Source organism: Haliaeetus albicilla, chromosome 19, assembly GCF_947461875.1.
Source record: "Haliaeetus albicilla chromosome 19, bHalAlb1.1, whole genome shotgun sequence".
NCBI lineage: Eukaryota > Metazoa > Chordata > Aves > Accipitriformes > Accipitridae > Haliaeetus > Haliaeetus albicilla.
The window spans coordinates 25,172,037-25,198,991 of NC_091501.1; the positions used below are offsets into that span (position 1 = coordinate 25,172,037).

The 26,955-nt window shown below is 43.6% G+C and overlaps 1 protein-coding gene across 17 annotated transcripts in view; it reads left to right on the top strand.

Moving 5' to 3' along the window:
• Positions 1-6,541: 6,541 nt before the first annotated feature.
• The window catches only part of DUSP16 (dual specificity phosphatase 16), a 68,551-nt gene continuing 48,137 nt past the window's right edge, over positions 6,542-26,955 (top strand). For 7 of the 17 annotated variants that reach the window (XM_069806864.1, XM_069806871.1, XM_069806860.1 and 4 more), the window contains exon 1: positions 6,862-6,996. Coding sequence is in view for 2 of the 17 variants with exons in the window: in XM_069806876.1 (XP_069662977.1) it covers positions 7,746-7,773 (28 nt within the window). In the remaining 15 variants the exon portion in view is untranslated. Of the gene's footprint in view, positions 6,686-6,861; positions 6,997-7,687; positions 7,774-24,823; positions 24,842-26,955 lie in introns of those variants that run through there. The other 10 variants (XM_069806866.1, XM_069806861.1, XM_069806873.1 and 7 more) reach the window with 5 other exon arrangements.

Here is a 26,955-nt window from a genome sequence, read left to right on the forward strand (position 1 = left end):
CTAAAACTGTCAGAAAATTTCCTCTCCTGTGTACATGTCTTGAAAATAAAAATATTTTAAAATAAATAAATATGAATAAAAATAAACTGGTCTTTAACACCACAGGTTATTCATTCACTTTCCACATTCAGACTTTTAAATGAATTTCCTGATTGTGACCTTACTTTAGCATGCTATCAAGACAGTAACTTTGTACTTAATGGTTTATATTGACCCAGGTTACATTTCACGTATCACAACTTTAAAGCATTTTATGGTTGCTGTCCTTTTTCATTGTATCCTTGGTAGCCTTAGGAAAATATTTCATTATCAGGAAAAAAAAAGTCTAAAATGTATTTAAGGTTGGTAATTACTATACTCTCACATCATTTAAAGTATTCAAGTAGTTAAAAAGAAGGATATGAATAGTCAAAGACCTCATACATTTTACGTTGCCCTCATAATAAACACAAATATCTTTTAGTTCTGATTCATCATTGGCCACAAACAAAACATGAACATACAAAGCTACTCTCCAGATAGTATAAATTGGCATAGCAACTTAAGTGTTAGTTGAGCAATGATGATTTACACCATCTGTGCTTACAGCCCATTACAAGTTGATTTCAGTACAAGTACACCAGCCTACAGAGAAGTGACTAGCAGTGAGTAAGAGCGAAAAGAAAGAAGGTGAGGGGGGTGTTTATTGTGACAATTATCTTAATTTCTGGAATGTGTTTGTGATTTTGTTTTTTAATGTATCACTTTTTGTTGTTATTACTTAAATATTTTCTCTTTAGATATACAGAAAAGTGGGAAATGTTACTAGTTAAGTTTCTCAGTTGCTGTAGATTCGTCTGAACTTGCTGTTTCTTGAGAACAGTATTTCATTATTCTGTTTCCTGATGACAACATGTTATTATGGTCCTTTTCTGTAAATAATATTTATTATGATCTCCAGTTTCAAATGCCTTCTCAAAACTTAATCTTGCTGTTTCATATAGAAGTGGTTTAACCATCAAAATAGCTGGGGTTTTTTTCTGTTTAAGATGATTAGGATTGATCAAAAGCCCCTAAGGTTTATAAAGCCCATCCATAGAATCAGAAATTATTATTACTTCTTCCTTTGTCTTTTCTTATTATCTTCTCTTGTCTATATCTCACTTATAGCCTCTTTGTGTGTGTGTGTGTGTGTGTCTAATTGCAAACAAAGCCAACAAACTTTCGTGCAAGTGCTTAATTTTACTAAATGTGCCTGCTCAGGTAACTAAGAAAAGTTACTATTTCTTTCGAGAGATGGACGAGAGGAGGGGGAGAAGGATGAATTAGTGATTAGATCTGGAATTTAAGAGAACTTGGTTCAGTGCTCTGATCTGCAGCCGTCTTGCTATACTACCTTGAATGAGTTACTTCATCTCAGTAACTCATTCTTACATCCATAAAACATGGTATCATGATATTCCTCTGTCCCACAAAAGACTTACAAAAATAAAGGGTACTCAGAAAGTATAGAGATAGGGATCATGTAAATTCCTATTGAGTAGTGGATATAGGATTTATGAAGTAAGGAGATAGAGGGAAGCAGGCAGCCGATGGTCTCCTTCCTTTTTCTCTGTACTTTCTGCTGCTCTGGTTCCTGTAACTCTCCCTTTCTCTTCCACTGCTCCAAATCATCCACTCTTGTCCTACAGAGAACAAGAATATTACTCCGTCTTGTCTTACATTTCTCCCAGCCCCAAAACACGTGTCTGCATTGAACCTAGACCTCTCCAATTGCATACTAACTCCAGCTTGTTTGACATGCTGTGAATCTGGCAGTCCTGGAGAAGCTACATGGAAGTAGAGGTATGAAAACTACCTGCAGTGACAGACTGGAGAGGCTATTCTCATTTGAGCATTTTCCAGAGGGGTAGAGCTTCCCAAGGTCTGATGCACACGTGGAAGGGAAGAATGGGTCTCAACTCACTGGTTTCCCTCCAGCATTGCTACTCTGCAGCCTATGTCTCTGGTGCCTGCGTTCCTCACACTACTCAAATTCCTCCCCTCTAGACTGAGCTCTGCGATCTCCCACTGATTTCCATTTGCAAACGTTTCTCTCTTCTGCTCTTTCCCCACCCTCAGTCCTACATCTTCTATTCCTACTGGTTTCCAAATCTTCACGTTCCCATTGCTGCTATCCCACAAACCTGCGCTGCTCCGACTGCTGTACCCTGCTGTCTATGCCAGCAAAGCCGGTACTATCTAAAAATGCTATCATTGTTTCAATGTGGGTATCTCAGCAACCCTTCTATTTTTAAATACCCTGAAGAGCTGTCGGTAGCAGTTATGTCTGGTACAGCAGTCTGCTCTGAAAGCAGATTAGGCCAAACTACCCACTGCCCCGAAGCTGCCCATGAAAAGGTCATCACCTCACTTCCCATCTGCTGACTTGTGTTTCCCCTAATCCATTTCAGCCAAACCAGACCAGTTCAGCTGACATCTACTATTTAAACTGCTTAAACTACTCTGGTTGGCTTTGGCCGAAACAAGTTTGGGAGGGATTGCGTGAGCAGCTTGCAGGTAGGTAGGAGAGGTGGTAACCTGTGGCAGAAGACAGCCGGGACAGCAACTGGGAGCTGTCTGGGAATGGTAACCTCTTCAAGAACCCCACTTCAGCCTGTGGAGGAAGTGAGCACCCACAAGGGGATTTTAAAGCATGGTAAATTCTGTGCTTTAAGTTCAATTCTCACTTATTTCGCAAGAGGTTCCTCTGGCAAACCGCTCCTTTCCACTGCACAGAGAACATGATGACGTTACTCAGGCTGCCATTCATCTTTCCCCTGTTTAACCACTGCTAACTGATTAACCAAGTGAAGTGCCACAAAATCCCGTAGCTGGAAAAGGAACAAAAAGGTATGCTAGCTTTTACAAATAAAGAAAGAGAAACCTTCGTAAACAAAGTGCATGACCTCCAGCTCTTGGAAGTACCTGCCTATTCCCCCTTCCCACCCCCCCAGCAATAGGGGCAGCGAGGGGTGACACGATTCCAGCCGCTCCTGCCAGAAGCACGATGTGAACTGGTAGGACATGGTGGAGTGTCAAAGTTCGAGTGCTGTTGCATAGCCTGCTGGATAGCCACCATAATGTCTTTTGCCCTTGTTTTACCCCATATAGGCACTTCAGGTCTTCTTATCTCATGAGCTTGATAAGGAGGCACAAGAAAGGGATGCTAACGTATTAACTCTTTCAGTACTCTTTTGCCAAAAAGGGGCAGTGAGTGCCGAGGCCAAAAAAATCCATTGCCAGAAATGTAGCAAAATACATTTCATAGAATCGACGGACCTTTGAAAACCTGGGGAGGGAAGGTCACCAGCCAGGGACACCAGCAAAGCCAAGCAGTCCCTCTCCCAGATGGGCAGATGGGACCCAGATCTCCTCTCCTTTACCAAACTAAGGCCTGACTCCCTCCCTGGTTTTCACCTGCAGTTCAGATCGTTTCCAGGAGCCTGCTGTGCAAGCGGTAGGGAGGAACAAAAGGCTTTCAAGGAAAAAAAAATTAAGCTGGAGTTAGACCCTGACACGCAAACGAGTTACTGCTCCTTCACGAGTGACCACCTGCCAGCTGAGGCACGTCAGCTGCCAACACGCGCACGCTTTGCCCATTGCAAACAGGAGGTAAAGGACGTGGCCGCTAATCTCAATGAAGCAAGGTCAGATGCTGCCACACTCGAGTCCTCCAGACTCCTTCCGTTTGTGTCTTCAGGTTAGCAACAAACTTGTACAGTTTCACCCTGCAATGCTCTCCCACATCAGACGCTCAGCTCAAGCTCAGCTGAAAATAAAAAGATATTCTTAGTAGTAACTTCAACCTGCAGGAGTTAATTGTGATATCACTGTGGTTTAGTCGCACCTTTTATTACATTAGGGAAAAGAAATATCCTGACTCTATGCTGAAAAAGCTTTAACTTGCTGTCCTAGACTTTTCTGTATATATCCTTCTTTTCAGCTAAAAATAAAAATATTCCAAAAAGATCACAAGTACTTTTTATTCTTACAGTTTTACAGTGAGGAAACTTTTTCAGTCTCCCAATTAAAAATAAAATAAAATAAAAAAAGAACGGTTACATAAGGTGTTACCCAAGTTGAGACGACAAAAGGGAAGAGAGAATTGAAATGTCTTTCCTCCTCACCACGCACCCCTCTCTACTGCTCCCCACTTCTCTTTGTGAGGATAACCGTGCTGGAACTATTTGTTCCTGCACTTCTCTGGTCTGAATAAGCTGGGGCACTGGCTGTCACCTCGAGTTTCTCTGGCACGCTCTCTGATCCCCTTCGTCGAAATGGGTCAGTTCTAGCTCCGTTAACCAGAAGTTAACTGTGCAGGCTTTCAATACTGTGAACACTTCGGGGGTTTGCGAAAGGTATCTTCAGGGCCACTGGTTAGCAGACAAAAAAAGGCAAAAATGCTCTTTAGCTACTACAAGACGGACACGTGCAAAATAGTGAATGTACTGACATAAAATTGCTTTACTGCAGTTTCTTCACTGCTTTTGATCTTTGTTTTGTCACTGCCTTATGGAGACTGAGTGTCTCTCGGGACCTCTCTCTCCCCCGCACGCTCTGCGCTCCCTTGCAGAGGCCGCGACTGTTCAGCACCAGTGCCAGCAAGGCTTCCTCGTGAGAGACAGCTCGCAACCCCTTCACCAAGGTGGTTCTTGGTCAGTTTTGTCAGGACAGAGCCCACCACCGTATAACTTGTTTGGAGTCGCCTGCTTCCTGAAACACCACCCACACAAACCTTTTTGTGAGTGGGGCGATAGCCGCGTGCCTTTTCCCAAGGCACTTTGTTTGAAGAGACAGCCACCAAGAGCGTAAGGACCCATGCAGTTAATCCTCTTTCCCGTGTTGTCTTCCAAGGGTTTGCGGCACAGGGATTTGAAAGCCAGCGGAGGTGACCGACCGGAGTTTGGAGCCTGCCGGGTCAGATGTCCTGTGTGCCCAGCAGTGCCGGCGGGCTCCTCTTGGTGACGATGCCTCCGAGGGAGAAAGAGGGCTGCCGAGGGAGAAAGAGGGCTGCCGAATAGTCTGGGGCACCTGGAAGAGGGATGCGTGAGACAGGCAGGTCCCACCAAACCCCTGAAGGATGCACCTCGCTAGTTAACATCCGTACTCCCAGAAGAGGTACGAGTTAGGCAAAAATAATTCTGTGCATCTGCTTAGACCTAACTTTCGCTTTCCTTGAGGTATTGGTTTTCGGGTTTTTTTTACTTAACAAGGTTATTTAAAGGGTGAAGGCCCTCGACGCGCCACGCGGCCCAACAGGGCGCTCTGCCCGCACCAACGCCACCCCAGGACGATTTGCCGCCGTAACTCTTCGACGGCCCTGCGCCACAGCCGCACGTGCCGCTTTTAATTTAGAAGGCCGGACCAGCGTTTTAGGTACTGAAGGGCCCTTTAGCCGGTGGCACTGAGCGCAAGGGCAGGCCGCCCGCCGGGGATGGCAGGGGACGGTGAGGCGGGACGGCCGGGGCTGAGAGGGGCAGGAAAGGTGAGGGCCGGGACGTGAGGGCCGGGGCTGAGAGAGGCGGGAAGGGTGAGGGCCGGGGCTGAGAGAGGCGGGAGAGGTGAGGGCTGCGGCTGACAGAGGAGGAAAAGGTGAGGGCTGGGGCTGACAGAGGCGGGAAGGGTGAGGGCTGGGGCTGACAGAGGCGGGAGAGGTGAGGGCCGGGGCCGGGGCCGGGGAGCGAGGGCAGGGCGGGCGGAGCCTGTCTCCTCAGCCGGGCGAGGGGCGGGAAAGGTTCGGCGGCGGCTCGGTTGAATCGCTCCGCGACCCCGGCTCCTCCCAGGGGCCGGCCCGGCGGCTCCAGCGGGAGGCCGGGGGCAGCGGACGCGTGTGTCGTGTCCCCGTCCCCCCCCTTCGCCCTCAGTGACAGCTTGGTACGGGGTGAGCCCCCCCCCCCAACCCCGCTCCTCCGCCTCCCGCTGCCGGGGCTGGCGGCGGCCGCTGCCTCCGTTTCCCCGCAGGGATCCTCTCTCCCCGCTCCTCCTCTTTCTCCTTCTCCCTCTCCCCCCCCTTCACACACCCCCCCCCCGGCTGAGTTCATTCACTGGGATTGGTTTCAAATGACGCCATCGCTTTATTTTTACACCAATGACCTCATCCCAGCAGCTTGAAGTTTACTGACCAGCAAAACTCTTTTTCTCTCGCTCGCTCCCCTCCTTGTGCCTGCCTGCTCTGCCCGTTTGTTTGCAATCGTTTGGGTCCTTCAGGGAACCGAAGGCTTTAAAACAAAACAAAAAAAACACACCAAAAAACTCCCCCAAAGACCCCAAACCTTTCTCCCCGCTCCCGAGCTCTTCAGTGTGTCCCCCCTCCCCCTCATCGCTGTCCCCTTTTAATTTTCTCAAGCCATCTTGGGGGGGGGGGGGGAGAAGGAGAGGGGAAAAAAAAAAGTTCCAAATGTTTCCTTTTTCTTCTCTCCCCTCCCACCTTCACGCTTCCCCCTCTTACAATTAAGAGCCGAACATAGGTTTTATCTTATTTTTTATTTTTTTAAATTGCTGTTCTGTTCTTTTTTTTTTTTTTTTTAATTGAAGAAGGAGGAAAAAGAGGAGCTTTCCCAGCGGCTGGAAGGAGACAAAGTTGTTTCAGGCGGCAGCGGCGAGGCTGGTGGCAACAACTTTTATCCCTGCCGAGGGGACAGACAGACAGACAGGGGGTGACACAGTAAGTGCCGGGAGGAGCGCAGGGACCCCTCGCCCGGGGCAGCCCCGTCTAAGCCGGCCCGGGAGGGGGGCGAGGGGCGCGGGGAGGGGGGGCCGGGTAGGGCTGGGCCGGGCGGGGAGGAGGAGGAGGAGGAGGAGGAGGAGGGAGGTGAGGGAGAGGCGGGCGGCGGGAGCCCTCCCTCCCTCTCTCCCTCTCTCCCTCTCTCCTCCCGCATGCCCTTCCCCGCCGCCCCCTCACCTCCGGAGGAGAGCGCCCGCAGCGGACAGGTCGCTGCCCCGGGCCCGGGCAGGCTCCGGCCGCCTCGGCGGGTGGTAAGGAACGGGGCCGAGAGGGAGGGAGGGAGGGGGGTACGGTACGGTACGGTACCGGCAGCGGTACCGGTACCGGCACCGGCGGGCCGCCCCGCGCTCCCCCTACCTGCTGCGGGGCGGTCGGCACCCTGCTGCCCGCGGCGGCTCCTGCCGCCTCCTCCTCCTCCTCCCTCTCCCTTCCTTTCTCACCTCCCGATATCCACCTGCCTCGCCTCCTAAAGGCAGGGGAGGGGGGGGGGAGAAAGCCGGGCGCCTTCCCTGCGGGGAAGGGGAGGCAGCTCGCCGCTGGAAGGGATGAGCAAGAGAGCGCTGACTTCTTCAGCGCGCCCCGAACCGTCTGCAGGGGATGTTTGGGGAGGCTGCCGATAAGCTCTGGCGTGCGCATCTGCCTTTCTAAACTTAGCAAACGGTGCTGGCTCCCAGTAGGTTTTCCGCTGCTTAAAATGGTCGAGGATGCTTTAAAGCCCCGAAGGGCTCCCGAAGAAATGTTGAAGTTCTGCCTTCAACTTGGAAAGCGTTTAAATTGAGGCAGTTGACAAAATGGAGGGCTGCTGTGGAGTCCAGGAGTGAAGCAAATTGCAAATTGTTAACCTGGTATTGCACTGGCGTAAACTCGTAACTCCGTGGCTGGCGCCAGGATGCGGCCTGACAGGTACCCTCTTCTGACTTTATTTTTTTTTTCCCCCCGTAGAAGCGGCGGGATGAGGAGTTGAGCGCGCATCAGTTGCGTGCCGAACAAGGTGTATGGGATGTGCCTATTGCAGAGCCTGACCAATGGTAGGATTTTTTTCAGTGGCCAAAAAACGTTTGGTTAGATGTCAGTGTTTTTTTTAGAAAAGAAAAGCCAGGAGAATTTACTTTCTTTTATTGTCATTTCAGCTGGTTGAAATAGAATATCGATCTTCCCTTTTTCCTTTGAGTGAAGGGTATAGTCATAGCGAGCTGTATTGTCTGACCTGTGGCTAACTTTTTTTTGTTCAAACATTTGGTGTATACCCAGCAGAATAAATAGATCTTTGCTAGTTTTGAAAGCGAAGAGCAGATGGAACTGTTTCTCCTTGTAAGGATGCGTGCTGGGGTTCTTAAAAGAAAAAACCCAACCAAAACCCCAAAATGATTTTGTAATCCTTGCTTTGAGATTTATGCTATTCCTGGCAGCGTGTGGTTTGGTAGATACAGAGTTTACGAAGTCACAACTGACCAAACAGGAGTTGGTTTAGACTCTTGTGTTTTGAGGGGAGGTGGAAAAATAGTAAGTCTTAATTTCTTTTTATGGTGTGCATCCCACTGCCCATTGGAGATTGAAGCATTCATCACAGTTGTTTATGTTGGTTGTCTGGGGGTTTCTATTTGAATGTGGAGCAAGTATGCAACAGGGGTGTGTGTGTACACGTATTTTTAGCTTTAATTTTTAATGACAAAAGATACAAAGAATAGCGACACTCAAAAGTAAATCCTGCATTTACCAAGTATGCTTATTAATATGTTTAGGAAGGAATCTATAAAAGATGTCTGAGGTATAATAAATTCTGGTCGTTATGCTTGTTCAATACAATAGTGCTTCAGTATATCTTAATACACCATTTCAAAGTCTCTTTTTAAATGAACAAATAAGTAAAAGCAGCAGAGAAGGTGCCAGTTCCTGTGCTAATCAGAGGTGGTAGCTGCAAAGTGCTGTATGCTTAATCCATGTGCAAAGGTCCAGAAGCCCAACCAAGCATTTAAAAACGCAACATGTTTTATAAAGATATATAAATACATTCCTGCTCCACTAGCTCTGATTTTGTTAGCTACCTAAGCAGATATAATGAACAAAATCACACCAGAAAAACTTCTGTAGAGAAGACAGTGAACTCAATTTATCTTTGTTTCTGTAAAATGCATGCTCTTCTTTCAGCGAAGGCAGCTAGCCTGGCAAGGATGTTTGCTTTTAGCTAGAATAACTTCAACCGTCCATAGGAACAGCATCGGCAGAAGCTGTGTGGGAATGTGTTAAATGGATTTCACTGGGAGCTCTGTCTCTGGGGTCCCGGCCAGCCCTCAGCCCATGGGAGGAGTTGTGGTTCTATCTGCCATGTGCCTGTGCACCTTCCTTGGCAAAATGACAAGCCCTGGGAGTCCTGTGCCTCTGTATTCACAGCCAGCAGCTGGAGATGGGGTGAGTGACGTCGTGTGGAGTTACTAGAGACTGCATGGTGGGATGGGTCAGCCGCTCGTCTGCCTTTAAGATACGTGATTCATGTAGGCCTTAAGAAGCCCGCAGAGGGCAAATTCAGGCTCTCTTCTAGACCGCTGTAAGAAATGCCAAATAGGCAAATTAGCCGCTGATTGTTACTTGCATTGGTCTTCAAGTGAGCTCTGCTCCAGTGCATTGTACAGTAAGAGCTGTGTGCCGGGTGAGGGCCTTGCTCAGTCACCTGTCTTTTCAAAGTTTGATGCCTTAATCCCCAGACTTTTTCCTTTTTCCTTTTTCCTGCAGTCAGGAAAGCATCATGGATATTCTTCAGATGCTGATAAATCCTTAATAGCCAGATGGCACGGAGTAGTTACTGTCAAAGGATGAGGTGTGGAAAGATTGGCACATCCCTTTTTCTTTTTCATTTTTTGTTTCACCCCTAGGAAGAAACGTGAGTTTGGCTAGTGACTCCTGTGTATCTGTCTCTACAGATTTGTTGTTAAGCTGATCAAATCACTGAATGTTGCTTGCAATCTTGTAGTATTTTGTGTGTGGTTGTGTAATGGTACCTCCACGATTATTTAAGAAGAATTATCAAGAAGCTGTTCTTCTGGGTTGTAGGGAAGCAGCCGTGTCCCTGACGCATTGAATGGTACGTTCACTTTCCCTACAGTTCCTTAGGGATTGCTTCCAGATTTGGTGTAGTGACATGGAGGGTTTCTGTGAAATATTTTAAGTATCAGTAACTACATATCATACCAGAATTGGTAATATTTCTCTGATTTATTTGGTGTCCCCCTGCATAAACGAAGGGTAACGCATCATTCTTTAGGGCTGTCAGTTGCATATGTGGTCTCTACTTTCTCCATGAATCAAAAGCCATAGGTGGTGGGTGGCCTGGTGATGTGTATCAGGGTGTCGGTCTGGACTAAAGCCAGCAATTAACTGAAGACCAGGAGTCATCTGCATGAAGGTGAAGTGAACGCTGTAACTTCAGGCTACTTCCTAGTCCTTACTTGGGGGACCCTATCCTCAAGGTTTTCTTCAGCACGAGTATAATAGTATCACCGCTCTGATATCAAAGCTAATTGAGAAGAAGCTGGCTCTGGAGCAAGGCTAGAGGCCGAGATGCCCGGTGTGACCACGGTGTTGCTGCCGTCTAAAGACGGCCGTGGGAACAGGGAAGTTTGCACTGCCACTTCTCTCCGTCGCCTGACCTGATCTTTAGATTGGTATTAGCTTGGCAGCTCCAAATAAGAAATCTCCATTATGGTTACTCTGTAACTTCCCATAACACCCGAAGGAAGCCAAAAATACACATTAATGGTAAAGTTTGGCATCTTAACTTCTGGGTTTGCATAGTTTTAATCTGAGCAGTTCTCGGTTTGCTTGTGGATAGGGCCTGTTGGCAGCTATCGCGGTCTCCAGTGGAGATGGTGTTGGCCACCAGTGAATTACTATTCCTCTGCGATCAAAGAAAATCTGCGTCTAGGGTGTGTGTATGGAGGACGAGAGGGAAGATGGGCGTGAGTTCAAGGCCTTGCATTTCCTTTTGCTGCGCTATGTGGTCTGCTGCTGAGCCAAGACTGACCTACTCAGAGTTGGCTCTGGGAAGGCTGGCAGCTTTCCATGTTGTGTCCCTACGAAATGCTCCGGCAGCTGAAAAAAACCCCCAAAATTAATAATTGGGCAGGCTAGGAAAGAGGGGAAAGAGTGTTGCCTCAGTGACAGGAGGTTTGCTGCGGGGCTGCAGGGATGCAGAATGATCTCTTCTGCCACGGACCTTCCCGAGCTCCTGCACTGCTGCTTTTCTGCGCTTGCACTGTCTGAAGCTGTAATGTTTGTGCTGTGTGAATATATGAAAGGAACTGCTGAAACAGGGTCCTACTTTGAGAGGAAGTCAGTTATCCGTGCTCTTTCTTGGTCACAATATGAGCTATACGTCACCAGTAACTTATACAGCTTCTCTTTAGTGTGTTCTTGGAATGAATTTTGCCCTGTGTAGTACAAGTTTTCATCCTGTTTCTCAGAAACTAGGATCAGTTCCTTGTACGGACCTCCTCAGGCTCTCATTTGGTTTCAAGCTTAAGTTATAAACTTCTGTCAGTTGTTTAACAAATCAAGAAACACAAGCGGAGGTGTGCAGAGGCTTTCATTAGTTGAGGGTAAATGTAATTTTTTTTCTTCCATAAGATCTTGTTACATGCTATCCAAAGTGATAGTCCACTAAAGCAGTATGAAAATGTTTCTTCACAAAATCGTAATTGTGTTCCATTACGTTAGTTTGGCAGAAAGCTATGACACGTGGTTTCTAATATTGAGACTAAAATAGTGTTACCTGTTTTCATTGTGCTTCACTCGATTTTGCTTTGCTATAATAACCTATGAATTGAGCCTGTTTGTTGACTAAATGATAGATCAGTGGCTTGTACAAATACTCACTTTTTAGACATCCTTGCCTGCTTGTCTAATGTTTTTTTTATATTACTGAAGGCATTGTGGGAGGCAAAAAGATGGGTCCGAGTGTGTAATGTAGCAACATTGGAATGAGAACTTTACAGAGAGCATAAAATGAGGAGGACAACAGAGACTAATTGTATGAAATTCCTTTTATGCACACGTTCTTGAGTTTGAATAACTAGTATGTATTCAGCCTGCTGGATTAGAAGGCTTTGGCTCTGTGTGTGTAGTGTAGATGTTGCTCTCAAAGTAGGAAAGCTACTCTCCCTCCCTGCCGCACTACTCTGGATAAAATTGATTCGGTACTGTGTTTTACTCCTGTTGAACCCCTAGTAAAGCATGTTTAAAGGCTGAATAATTCATAATGTTAGGGATATAAACACCACACTTTTAATAGCCCGAGTGTTGGTTTTGCTTCTTGATTGCTAGGTGTAACAATTATTCACCCCAGACCTTAAAGACTCGAATCCCGTGTCAGGACTTGGGTTTCTACCTGCAAGATGGTGCTTGCAGGAGAGCGACTTTCTCAGTAGTGTGTATTTCACCAAGTTTATACAGTCCCTTAAGCATGGAAGCCATCCATCTTCTAAACACCATCTTCCAAATACATGCAGAGTCTGAACTACACTTCCAAGGGCTTCTCTCAGCATGCCATCCCGCTACTGAAACAAGCCTTAATTTCAAAGGTGGGTTGTAAGCACCAAGAATGTTTCCCTGAAGAACAGGCATGAGATTACTTTCCACTTACTGTATTAATGCTATGTGGAATAAGTATAGCACCTATCATCTACACAGTTCCCCCAAGTATTTTGTTACAGGTGGGAACCTGCTTAGGTGTTGGGATTTCGTACCTTCTTTCTTTAAAAAATATGTTTCGGAATCAGTGTTTTCTCTTGCTTTCCAGCTCTGCTGTCCCTGACAGTTTCATGGGAGTGTGTTTGAACTCTGGAAAACTAGGAGGGAAGAGAGCTGGGGCAGGAAGAGACTTTGCGTTACATGTCTCTCTTCTAACCCCACCATACTTGGAATTGCCTTTCTAAAATAAGAGAACTTAGGTAGAGGCCTCTTGCTAGGAACACTTGGGGAGCAAACAGAATAAACTTCATCTTGATTTCAACAAAGATTGATAAAGTTTTGCCAGTTTTTAAGCAAGGACGAGCAATATTCCAGCAAATAAGTACAGCAGTAATCTTAGTGTGGTGGCTTGACGTGTTGTTAGGTCCAAATAAATCTGAAAGTACACACTAGATTGAGTCCAGATTAGCAGAAGGCAAGTGGTGTCACTAGTTTAGTGGGGCTCCCTCTGCCTTTTCCAAGACCCTGGGTGCAAGGCAGGTGTGCTCCAAATTGAGGATAGGCTGTGAAAATCTCTCTTCCCATAGTCTGTTTGGAGTTCTGCATTGATGGCAAGTCTCTTCTCATAGCAGCAGGACCCAGTACCTTCTTCCCCTTTCTCCCAGGCTACTCCCATGTCATTTCAATTTCCTAAAAGCTCTCAAGCTTTACACAGCAAGTGCTCTGAGGCCTTACTGAAGAGAGGTAATCAACAATGCCTGGTCCATAGGTTCATAGTCCTGCATCTCAGGAAGACATGGCAGCTGAAGGCAAACGGGCATTGTCCTTATGAGAGCTCATGAACTTCATGTTCTCCTAGCTAGTAGGAGACTTATTTAGGGCATATTAATAAAGCTGCTTGTGCTTGTACTTCCCTCTGCTACCTTGTTTGTTTCTTACTATCTCCCTTTTTTGTTTTGGTTTGATTTTTCTTGCATGTAACTTTTCATCTGAATATGTATGTTGATACATTTTTCCTGATCAGTGGAGTGAGCTCCCTTGTCCAGCTTGTGAAAATCCCTGGCTTCTCATGGTTGACACATTGTGAGCATGCTGTCAGCTTCTCAGTCCTCCGTTCGGCTTGTTAGGTGATCCATGTTTGGATACCATCCAGTTGACAAAGTCTGTTTCCTCAGTGTGGCTCACTTCGCCTGTCTGCTGTGATTTCCAGGTGGACCTATTTGAAGATGCTTGAAAAATCTGTTTATCCAGCCCAGACATGACTGTATGAGTAGCCTATTTGTTGCCTATTTCCTTTTGAAATATTACTGAAAGTTAGTTAACTCCTTCAAGCATAAAATGGATGAAAAAAGAATAGTAATACAAGTGCAAATCTCCAAGATACTAGTCAGGACAGCAAAAGGAGAGTGTTGAAATACTAACACATACTATCATTGCACATTTTCCCAAGGTACTTTTTCCATGAGAAGACCCGCGTCTTTCTGCCCCCTCAGATTTACAGGACTTGAATCTTTTTCTCCAACTGAGGCTTGCATGACTTGCCAACTCTCCTGCAGGTGTGACCTGTCCTGGAATGAGGAAACATGTAGTGTCTTTTCCCCTGCTGCCTCATGTGTGGTTAAGCCTATAGAGAGCTGCGGAGGAAGCTCAGGCATGCTGTTCCTCTGACAGCCTTCTGCAAATACAAGCTATTAATGACCATTGCCTTTCATGGGCAAAAAAAGTACTGGCAATTCCTTTGTGCACTTTATTTAATGGCGTAACAAGCAAGCACATTAGCTATTTTTATTCAAACGCCCAGACATAAGCCAGTATGGCAAAGTGGCTATGAAATGTCTGCATACCTAAGTGAAAATACAGCTGCTCTTTAACACTAAATCTTTTTCTCTTAGTTACAGGATTTTTAGAGTGTTCAACCAATGATCATCTAATCATTCTAATAGAGCTGTGGTGAGGATTTTAAAGATTTTGCATTAAAATAGGCAGAATGTTCTTTTCAGTCACTGACTTTGTCTACTGTTTCAGTCAACAATAAGGAGGTAATGCAATAGGGGAGGTGGGTGGGTGAGGAAGGGGGGGACTGATTCAGGTTAAAGGTTCAGGTCTTGTCCTTTCAGAAAGCTTTGGAACTATCAGTTCGTACGTGCTGGTTAGTGGCAGGCACACAAAAAACCTGAATACAGTGACAGTAAGCAAATGCTAGCTTAGAGAGATGCAGTGTTTGTTTGGGGAATTTTTAAAGGCTGCCAAGTCCTTCGATGGTGGTTTTTCCTCTTTTCTTTTTTTTTTTTTTTCCTTGAAGAGGCTGTCTACTTTGGCAGAAAAATGGCTTTCATGGCTTGATGAATAATTAAAAAAAAAATATTCAAGACTGTGTTGATGGTTTAAGTCTTCGAATGTTTCAAAGCCAAGAATTTATGTTATGGATTAACTTCAGAGGGATGTTGAGCACTTATTTTTTTGTGTGTGTACATGCTCAGCAAACAGTTATGCCTCAGTATTGACATGCATGGTCTCCAGTTCAGTTTTGGTTTAAAAAAAAAAAAAAAAAGAAAGAAAACAAATATTTAAGCATATGATAGATGTTAGAGGTCCTAAGGGGAAAAAAAAAACCAACCTCACTTAATATTATGCTTTCCCTGACCTGGAACCTGCTGATACTGGAGTAGATATCAAGTAGTAGCACACTTTTGTATAACTTTGCTTAACTAAATTATAAAGTACACTTACAAAAATCTTCTTGTTATATCCACCAGAGTAAGGCATTTCTACTGAGTGCTTAATGTTTGGCACAACTGGTGGCATTGCTTTTCAGTACAGTCAAGCATTATTCTTACTTAACTATTTATCACTTATTTACCTGTTTTTTTCTGTTTATGTTGGCAAAGTAAGAATCTACAAGTGTAACTTCCTCCCTGAAAGGTCTCTCCCTTTCAAATGTCAATTGCTATACATCAAAGCACAGCTGGAGAAGTCTACCTATTGGTAGAAAATAGCATTACTTTTTTTGGACAGGTGGAGTGGGATGAGGGTCAAGTAGATCAGCTGGTTTGGGACATGATGAAGGTAAAGTAATTAAACCACCAACATATAACCACATCTTTCAGCTTCTCCACCAGCAGTAAAATAGGCTTCCTTGAATTCAGAATTCTGCAGAATTTGTTCTCATTTATGTTTAAATGGTTAACTTGAAATGCAATACTATCTTCTGATGTCTGTGGACAGAGCTGTGATCCTTCTGCTTTTACTCAAAATGTGGTTAAATTGCACTACAGTGGAAAAATATTCAGGCTTATCACTTTCTGGAGCTGAAGTTTCAAACAGTATGTTCAGTTTCAAAAGTTGTGGGATATTAGGGTCAACTTCTGTCATTGTGAAAATATTAGAAAAGGGAGACGTGTAAGGAACAGAATTGGAGAGAGAGAAGAACAGGGAATAATGAAAAAGAAGAGGTATTGATCAGATGTTGGAAAAATATACCTACATGGGCTAAATAAAAGGGGAAAAAAAGAAGAAAGTAGAGCAACAGAGATGAAAAATATTTTTTAAAAGGAATAGAGAAGTTCTGCATTAGCTGCACATGAAAATGAGCCTTTAAATCACAGAAAACATAGTTCTAATGCAACAGCAGGATAGGATCATTCCACTTGGGCTAGTAATACTAAGCTTGTAGTAGTAGATAACAAAAGAGTTATTTTCTGTGTGTATGAGGAAAAGCCATTTGACAGCCTGTCTAAATGAAGTCTAAAGACAAGTTATAGGAAGTACAGGGAAAGGTGTACCTTCTGGTGGGTTCATACTAGTAAATACTATTTCTGCATCTAGAAAATATCTTCTGGAGATTGTTAATCACTAATGAGTTGTGCATTTTGCCTTTCTGAGTCTGTATTTTGGTTTATAATTCAAGTAACTGTACATACATATTAAAACTAGAAATGCTGGATTAGAATATATGCCAGCTGTTGAGAGAATAATATTGGGTGGGTTTGTGTATTTGGTCTTTATCACTAGGCATTTGTAAATATTTAAGAATGAATTGATTTCAAAATGCTGCACTATAGACCATATCTTCATGTTGGAAATTTGTAAGGTTCGGAGACTTAGGCTTCAAGTAGCATGCTCCCAAGTCCACTCGGGAAAGATGTGTCTTTCAGTGTAACTGAGAGGCTGGGAAGCAGTGGGGAAAATGTTCTGTCTGAATGCTTCTGTTGCGAGGTGCTCTTTTTCTTCATGCTGTTCATAATTTATTGTTGGCTTTTTAAAAATCAGATATGTATGTAGTTATTCTAGATGGAAGAGAAGCTTTTATCTTTAAAAAAAAAAAAGTTGGCAAATTTTGTGTTTGCTTCTAGAATATGTCCAGCTTCCTCAGGCCCCTGCTGTTTGTCTTCTAACATTTTTGGATTATGTTATACACTGCTGTCGGGGTGAGTGCTTTGTAAGGACAACTAGTCAGTGCCACAAGGAGCTTTAACCTAAATACACAAAGTAGAAGAACAGTAGTCTAAAGGCTATTGACAAAGTGTCTTTTTCCAGCTGTGCTAGTAGAAAAGGTTACTGAGTCCAGCTGCTTGACACAGTCCCTCTGCCTCTAGCTGCTGTCCTGAGTCTGCTGCTTAGAGTAGTTTCTATGACTGTTCAGACTTCACTTGAGGCCAAGTCAGAAAATGAATTCACAAGTAGCCTATTCTGCTCTTTGAGTTAAACTGTTTGTGTTTTGTTTGAAGCAGACCAGAAATCCATCATACTGTTTGCTCCGTAGGCTCTAGGTGGTCGTTCGCTCCATGCCAGACCTTAAATTGCCTGCCTTTTTGACACACAGACAAACCTTAGAAGTAAAACACTCTGTAGACTATCCTCTCCTTTCTTCTGCCTACTGTCCAACTTGCTATTACCCTTGTTGTCTGAAAGAAAGAGGTTCAGTAGCAGTAAAAGTGAAATAGGAGAAAGTTAGTGTGGATCCACTGAGACTGGTGGAGCGCTCTCAAGTTAGTGCAACGTAGTGTGCATTTCTATGGCAGGTAACACCAAATGCTTACAGTTACTGTGATTCTTTTCTTGTCTTCCAAGCCACCGTCGTCGCAAACTCACTCTCGTAATCGCTCTCAGGATCCCACAGTGAGGCAGAGCCGGGAACCAGAGATAGCCAAAAATTGTTTGGATGTGGTTTATTTATGTGTTTGTTTATTCTACTTGTTAGTACAGTTAGTTTGTGACTGATTTAGCTCTTTGAGTCAGCTCACTGAATTAACATGTGAGCTGGCGTAAGGGATGTGGTTGCTCTCTGGTAGCCTGACTTAGCTTGTTTTAAGCTGTCGCGGAGCGTACCCCCTCAGTCTGCCCCATCAGTTGGGTGTGTGTGGCTCTGGAACAGCAGTTTGGGGAGCAGCCAAAGGTATGATGGGCTCTGCCTCTTGTTGACATGTCTGCCTGTTGAGGGGGTAGGAACGGGCTTCGTGGTTTAGTAGCCAGGTGTGCTCCAGCAAGAGAATTTCCTCTTGTTCCAGAGACGTGTCTTTTGTCTTTGGGGGTTTCCTGTGCGCTTGGCCCACGAACCAAGTCTTGAGTTGAAGTTACCCCTGTCCTGCAGCGCTGGTACGCCCATGGCAATTTGAAAGGAATTGTTAAAACTTGGAGGAATTCCTTTCCAAGCTTGTCTTCTGCAGAGGCAGCAAGAAATATATTCATTACGTGGATTCACCCACTGGAAACTAAGGCTGGAACCATTGATTCAAGCTAAAAAACTGGTTGCTGTTTGTTTGCAGCTGTGCATTCAAGTTGGGTTGGCTTGGCTTGAGTTCCTGGAGCCCCAAGAGCTTTGTACTCCATTGGAAACTCTTGCTTGTCTGCCACCTGACAAGTTTAGAACTTGAGTTCTGTCAGGACGCTTTTTCTTTAAAACTGTGACAGCACAGATATATATATGTGTGTGTGTGTGTTTTCATATACATACATCCACATACAAACTGTGTATCTATACATACAGGAACACACACATATGTATATATGCACACATACTCTGTCCAGATCAGCTTATATCTTGTAAAGCTTTCATTCAAAGTGATTTCTTGATGTTTTATGTGGTGAGAAAAGCAGTTAAATAGCTAGCAAAGCAGAACAGCCTTGCAGATAAGCCTTCTTAGGCTATGTCTAGGTGTGATGAATTGAGAAGATCTGGATACATGGTCTTCATGGAACACTTAGCATGTAGTTTTAGTGGTTATAGCTCTCTGAAGTAGGCAGATAAATTTTGTTCATTTGGTAGCTTATGGTGTATCTGTTTGAATATGCTTGTGATTTCTGATCGTTACTTGGTCTTTCAAAGGAAATTGAAATGAAAACCTCATCCCTTTCTACTGAAAACTTGAAAGCATTTCTTTGATATCATACTTATTTGGTAAAATGAAAAATCTCTTTTCTGCTTTGAGAATGGATGGCTAGTAATGTCTATTTATTTTTTACCTTGTCTGATTTTTCTTTTTTTCCTTTTCTCCTCATATTAATTTAAATGGTACTAGTATCTTCAGAGTTGTCATATGGAACTCTCATTTTCCTCACTTGTTAATTGCTTGTGTCATCTCTGCCTGCTGCTCTGGGGGAGGTGTTGATTAAACCTACAACTCGATATAGTACTCCCCTTCCTCTTCAGGGGGTGTTTCTGACTTCTTTTTAATTATAACACTGTATTTTTTATATACTTTCAGTCTCAAAATCATTTGGGGTTTTTGAGTGTTCTTTACATTTGCTTTGAGGAGTTGTATGCTGATACCAGGATCGTCATCTTGGGGTACTGCCTAGAGTAAAAGTGTTCTGCTGGTTCAACAGGAGCTCTGCAGAGCTCCTGTCGCTGTATGGCTGCTCGCATTGCTGTAACGCAAAGGCATCCACACTGGAAGAGATGGTGTTGCGGAAGATCAGGTATAGGGCAGATGGGAATCCAGAGCATCCTACTGATGAAACTGCTGTCCCTACAGCATGTCGGCGCTAGTCTTGTTACTGGTGGCATTTTGTCAGCTGAGGGCTTTTGTCATTCAGGGAAGAGGCTTTTTTTTTTCCCAGACCACGCAGACTGAGTTTTGCTGACTTGCATCAAATTTGCATGTGCGTTTGTGCAAACAAGTCAACTGAAGTAGTCTGCCTGTTGACGCAGCTTTGCCATTCAGCCAGCTGCAAAGCTAAAGAATTAACTGAAAAAGTGGTTAATGTCCAATAATCTCATCCAATATTGTTTCTATCAACAGACATCAATTTGTCTTTTTTTTTTTTCCTTTACTACTCCTCTGAGGTTTTTTTCCATCTCCTCAGTGGTGGGGAATGGCTGTGTGCATATGGCTATAAATATTATGTTTATCTTAAAATTTAGATTCTTTGGAACTTTTTGTTATAGACTCCAAAATTTACTTTCTAGTAAGTCTAGATAAAGTTCCTTTAAACAATTGAGTTGACATGCTCAAAGACACATGGGCAAATTTAATGGTGGGTTTGGGTCAGATGGAAAAGGGTGGGTTTGTGTCCTCGCTCATTTCTTGCCTTATGCTCCTTTATGCCTATCATCAGGTCTGCCAGAGGTTCTGTGTGGCTAGTTTTAAATAAGTTTTTCTAGTACTGAAGTTCACTAATTTTTTTTTCCTTCTTTTTCCTTTTTTCTGTCACCTATAGCATGTTTTACAAACACTTTGTACCTGTGCTGGAATAGCTTGCTTTAATGAGTATTACATATTTCTGTTTTCTGCTCAGCCCTTACGTTCTTTAATTCCCTCATAAATCTTGAGGAGATGGTAGCTTACTGTTAGTTAACCAATTTTTTTTTCTTCTCTTCTTTTGATGTGTCAGTCCTGACAGTAGATCATCTTAGTCCATCTCGAACTGATCTTTTGCCAGCATCCCCTGTGGGAGAGGCCCTTGCAAAGCCTATTTGTGCTTTCTGAGCTATTATTATCTAGTTGCTAGTATCAAATTTAATTGCACCCTTCCATTTTTGTGCACCAGGTCTTACGATTTTTCCTATTGTTTTGATACATTTTCCAGTCTGATAGTCTTTGCTCTTCTAAAGCTTCCCCCCCAACCCCCCATCTGCTGTCACTTATTCTGCTTTCTGTTTTTTACCCAGGCTTGGATTCACATTTTTCTAGGATATGCTCATTTGGCCTGTGTAACCTCACGAAAATATTACCATTTGAACATAATGACTCTTTTCTTCCCTGGCTTCCTGTTCCCTTTCCTTGTGAAGTGGTATGTATACCTTCCGCAACTTTCAGACTCAGCTGGGAGCTAAACATGCAGCTTTTAATTTCCTCTCCCTTCTTGAATTGAGGATCTTTTGGACTGGCAGTATCTTAATCACCATTTCTGAAATGTAACGGCATGGTACTGGTTTTGGTAGGATTCCTTCCATGAGTGTGGTGAGCTCAGTTGTGTTACAGCCACTGTCATTTAGTGGTGAGCTAATGCAAACAGTAAACTGGCTTTCTGACATAGTACTAAGATCACTCTAGTGAGGAGCAGCGGAAAAGCTTAGTTTCTTATTTCCAGGTAAAGAATAAACATGGAATGAAAAACGTCCCTTGGCATGTCCTGCTGTGATTCAGAGGCTAAACTGAAATGTAGATTCTCCTTCATCAAATTAAATTCCTTTTGCATTTGGCATGGTATTCCCCTTACTTCCTTCTCTAAACAGAACTGGCTTGACTCTTCCCCCTTTTCCACAGTAACTGTGTGATGTCTTGTTTAGTTTGTGGGAATTGCAAGAGCTCTAATGTTTTCCTGAATTAAAGATGCCAGATTCGCAGTGATTTCTTCCTCCTTCCTGTTGTTCCTCCCCTCCTCCCGACAGCCACATACAGCCTCTTCTGGGGGTTGGTTTGTTTTTATTTTCCTCTAGGAAAAGACTTTTCCTCATCAGTCTTCATGGCAACGTATAGTTCCTCATATACAGAGTGCTTCAGTTGACTTCAAATGTAATGCCAGTGCCATTTTACCAACTGAAGGAGTAAGGAAGGCTGGACCGATCGTAGAGTGTGTTCGCTGCTTCTGTATCAGCTGTCTTCCCTTCATTTGGAGAGCATGATTCTCTAAATTCCTTGCTGATAGTTTTCCATTTTGAAATACACTTGGTCCGGAATGACATGGCATCTCTGCATACATAAAATTGTTATGAAACACTAAGCACAGAGGACTTGATAACAAAATACTTGTTTCTTCATTTTTTTTTGTTAAGGTCTCTGTTGTGAAATGGAGTGATTAAGAAGTGTTACTCCAGAAGTAGAGAAAAGGTATTGGAGATTGCATCTTTTTTCTGCAAAAACCAGTGCTGTCTTGAGACCCAATTACTCAAGAACAACTTGTAGTGAAAATAGACTAAAATCCTCGGCTTTAGCTTAGTTGTATCAAATACTTGGTAGAACTCCAAAGTGGTAAATAACTCAGTTATTTTCTTTATGGAGTACTAATCTTGTTTGCTTTGGCATCTAAAACCAAAGTCACAGCTTATTTTTACTTAATATACACTTTTTTTAGAGTATCCCTTCCATGCAGTAATACAGATATTTATTACAGAACCCAGGATGCTAATCAGAGACTGTGGACTCTGCTGTGTTTGGTGGTCCCAGAGGCAGAGAGGAGTGGTGTTCACCTAGGCAATTCTGGTCAACACAATAGTCTTAGTACTGATGCCAAATTCCTTGTAGACATTGTGGCGAAGTAGTGGTTTTGAGACAGTGTTTGGAAGGAGTGCGAGACAGGTGAGGGTCTCGTGTTATCTCGTATGGCTTAAGAAGAAAATAAAGATGCATCTGGTCAAAGAAGCAGGACTGGAAAATTACATTTGCTTCAGTGTTCTGCATAGGTGTGAGCAGCATAGTCAAGGCCAAAGGAAATGCTACTGTGCTACTAGCAAAAAGAGATTGTGTGCCTAAGTGAGCATTTTTCACCTATCTGTGTTGTTCTAAATTGTCATAATACCAAGTGGAAAAATGGACAGGATACAACTCTAGCTTTGATGTAGAAGTCTAGGGAGAAATCTAGCATGAGATGAAGTAAGTTGATGGGAAAGGGGAATGCAAAAAGGGGAGCCTCTCGGCTGTAGCAGATTTTTGAGCTCCTTCAGGAGGGTACTAGAAATTATTTAAACGTGCAGTGACTTGATTTGTAGGTGAAGCCATTAGCTAGTGATGTGTTTTCCTAGGTTGGTCATCAGTTAACCATGTTTTCTTTCTGTCATGGTTTTTATTGCAATGTGTGGTGGTTAAAATCCAGAAGAAAATGTGGTAACATCTTAAGTTGCCTGTCTTTTCAGTTACTTCTGTTAACAGCAAGAATTTATTTTTGCTGATGACTGCCAACAGTTGGCATGCATAAGATGACATCTTCAAAGTAAATCTTTAACAAACAAAACCACCTTTCTTCTGTAACTGCTGGTGTTAATTCCTGTCTTTCTACTTTTTCTCGAGACTGTTACAAGCAGTGCTTGTTTCCTTAATGTATGATTAGGTTTGCTGTGGAGGTTTTAACAGAGCTAAATTTTGAGACAGCAACCTAAGATGAGATGAGATGTCAAAGTGATGGGCTTACATGTGGTGGTTCCTGGCAGTCCCCAAAACATAGTTCATGTAAACTTGTTTCTGCTCCAGCAGGACACATCCCTTTGACTGCTGTTGTTACTGCGTTCTCTGTGGACTTAGTGAAGGAGTTGCACCTGTGTGTGTTAAATTGAGATTTGCTTTCAGAACTTTCAGGCTGCTTTTTTTAGGAAACTCAAAGCTACAACAAACTGGCAAGTTTTCTGATTGAATTTTCAGATCTGACGTTGTCTTTAAAAGGCCTATCAGGTGCTAATATGTAATGCTGGGTTTTCACTGAACTGTTTGTATAGGATACCACAAATTCATTTATCTCTTAGCATGGCTGTCAACCTCAAACAATTTAGCTATGTTTATAGTTTTATAACGGATTAAGTAACTCTCCTCTGGATTAAAAAATTATCATGATCAATTGTGTTTTGATTTTAATAATATAAATACGGTAACAAAATTACCAGACCTTCCAGGAGGCTTAATCTCTTGTTCTTTATGGTTTAGCTGAAACCTGTGAAGCATAAAAGGTGGCCCAGAGTTGCTCTTCTCCTTTGTAATTATTTAACTTTAAGGTTTTCTTAATCGTTGTGAGACAATTGGAAGATACCTATCTCAGTAAACCTGATAGCACTGTTACCTCCAGGCTCTTTGCACATTGGCTGCTTTTTTTGTAAAGTTCTGAATGCTTCTGCCGTGGTGGATGCAACACACCGTTCCTGCTTGGGGCATCAGTAGTCTAGAGATAGATTTTTGCAAGTTTGTCTGTGTCTGAAACTATTGGTAATCTAATTGCTGGGTTCAGACATGGAGCTTGCTCTTCAGAAAAGCTTTCTCGTGGATAAACCTGAATGCATTTAAACGCCTGAAAAGAGCAAGGGTTGGGTGGAGTACAATGGGAATTGCCTTTAACCTGGATGGATGGATAGACAGTCTGTGAAAGGCCTGAGGAGGATTTGAGCGTGCCTTAAAAATACTAAAAGAAGGTACCCATATTTAGACTCTTAGTTGGTCTGGTCCTCTGTGATCATTTATCCCTAAAAAGAAACACGAATTCTAAGTCAGTAAATAATTTCCTTGATGTCACTTGCTCACCAAAACGATTTTGGATATGATTATGGTTTTGTCAAAATAGACATGTGCTAAAAGATCCTTACCTAGACTATTCAGCAGCCTGTCTGGGAGTTACTGCTTTGTCATGGGAGTTTATATATACAGTAGTAGGTGCAAAATGCAGTGAAGGAGTGGGCCATTTTATTGCACATCTCTATCTTTGTTGAGTGGTGACGGCGTGAATGTTTTTTCAGATGTTCTTCTTGGAGCTGGCGAACTTTGTTCACTCCTTTTGGAAGAAACACCTCAAATACCTTTAAGTAGCTAATGCAGAACAGGATCATGCTTTTCTGTGCTTACAAGCTCAGGTGCTGTTAGTAAAGGTATTTTCCATGGGTAGGCAGAAAGAGAAGCTGATGTTCCTGGGTAGATCTGCACCTCTTAAATTGTTGTCTGTAGTGGAGCAGTTTCCCTTGGGAGTCCTTTTTTGCATTTGTGAGGGTCTAAAGTACAGCAAAAGAAATTTTCTTCCCTGCTGTTTTCCTCATTCCAGTCTACCTGAAGCAGAGAAACCATGGCTCCCAAGTTGCCATTAAGCTTCCTAAGAATACTTTTATTAATTGTAACTGTCTGTACAGTATAGTTTGACAAGATTAGGGGAGCATGGAGAGCACTTCCTACTGTTAAGCTTAAAGTTTTTCTTTTAATGACGGTTCTTTGGATTTGGCACGGTCTGTCTGCTGCAAACTTCTGAAGTACAAACAGCGATGACCTGGCAAGCAGCACAGCGCTGGTAAGAGGGTATCTGGGCCAAGGACTCGTAGCCAAGCTCTTACCTTTTTGCATAAAATTTTCTTTAACGGGAATGCAAAGCAGATGGGATTGTGGTTAAATAATTACTCCTTGATTGAGCGAGTACCGCCCCGAGGAAGGTGCTTATATAAGGAACGTCCCTATCGTGCTGCATAAGAACAAGGACGCTGTGCTGAGACTGTGTGAGCAATCATCACGCTGGTGCTTTCTCATACTTGACTCTACAGACTTGTGCTGAAAGGAGTTATTAACTTGAGTTTTACCTTAAACACACCAAAAAATTATGGCAGTCTAGCATAAGGGGCAATGGTGCACTTTGAACTGTGTCATGGGGTTTTGGATCTTTAGACCCAGGCAGCAGGCACCATCTGTACCAGCAGAGGAGGAATTATTTGTGGACAAGTCCCCCATTCCCATCCAAGCAGTGAATGCTTTGTTTAAAACCAAAGGTATATCAACTCCTGGGGACAACTGTAGGTTTTGTGGATTAATATCTGGTGGCCAGATTCATCTTTTTGGGGCACTAGTGTATTTTTCTTCTCCTTTAGTTATTCCAGCACACTTCTCACTCAATTCTGTGTAGAGACCACACCTGCTGTCTGCAGGAACTTCTGTGTGCTGGCGGTAAGATTATTTTCCATTCCTTATGCTGTCTGTGTGTCTGAGCAAAAGTAATAACGCAAGCTTAAGAGATCATCTGCTTTCTCTGGTGTTTGGTACTGTAATGGCGTTCTGGATGTGGCAGCGAGGGGGACAGTGCAGCTTGATATGCTCAGCCTAGTCCATCTGCCCTATGCTGTGGAGTGCCATGGAGAAAGTATTTAGCCTGGGTATCGAAAGCTCTGTAGCCACGCCATGGGGTGAGCCTGCACAAATAACCCTCCTTTCCATCAAGGCTAGTTTGAGCACCAAGTTGGTGGTTTGGTTCAGAGCTAGCTTGTGAGTCTTAGATTTAAGCATCTCTGCACGCTGTCTGTCGCTGCAATGAAGCATGCATGGAATATCAGGAGAATTTAGCTGCCAAACACATTTAAAAAAAAAAAATACCCCTGCAGCTTCTTGCTTTTTTGACTAAAATTCAGGCATATGGTCGTATGCATACCAATAGGCATACCTTTGATGCCAGGTGGTCTCCCTGCCAAATGTAAAGCAGGTTCTCAAGAAGATCTTATGTGGTTATGCTTTCAGTAGAGTGCCAGAAAGCTGAACCTTGGCAAAACTATGCTTTAAGATGATGGTGAGAACAAGATTAGGAAGAATGTTTTAGTCCTGGATGGGCATTGTAGCTACAGGTAGACTAGATACATTTTCTTCTTCTAGATCTAAGTAATAGGTTTTTTTTTTTATTTTGCCTGTTCCAAAGCAGTCTAAGCTAAATTAAAATTTAGATGTTCTAAAGAATTATTTGGGCTTGTGCTGGAGTTTGCCCAGCTCCCAGGTTATGGATTATTTGATTTTTGGACGCGTGTGCCCTAGGCATTTACTGCTCTAGCTTGAGCTTGGTGGTGTGGCTGCAGAGGAAGAAGCCTGAAGGGGTTGGGAGGAGTGCTGCTCCTTCCCCTCTTTCCTGGTGACCTCTGCTTCTGCGGTTGTGTTCAGCTCTTTTCCTGCACATTTTGACCTGTGCTATAATCCTATCAGAGAGGGCAGTTGCAGTCAGGGGTGAAGTCTTTTCTGGAAGATTTCTCGCCTAAGTCTGCACATCTGAAATGCTTTTGGCATTTGGTGGTAGAAATTGGCTTCTCTCAGGTGTGTTTTTGCCATGACTCCTCATACTCCGTTGTTCAGACCACCAGGGTTAGTCTTTCCATGCCGCTCAGAGTTCCTGTGGAGAACCAAACTGTAAACACCACTCTAGGTGGCAAACTAGCTAGCTAACATTTCTTTGCAATCCAAATAAAATTTAAAAAAACTAACAAAAAACCTCCCAGGTAACAAATGCATCAACTACATCTATCACTGTCATGACTTTATGAAGGCAAATGCGTCTAATCTCATCTGCTATCTCTGTCACTGATACCTTTAAGTCAGCTTGGAACTGAAGGAAAATTTGTTTTACTTTAAAAGAGCTAAGTTATTGCCTCCTCGTAGCAT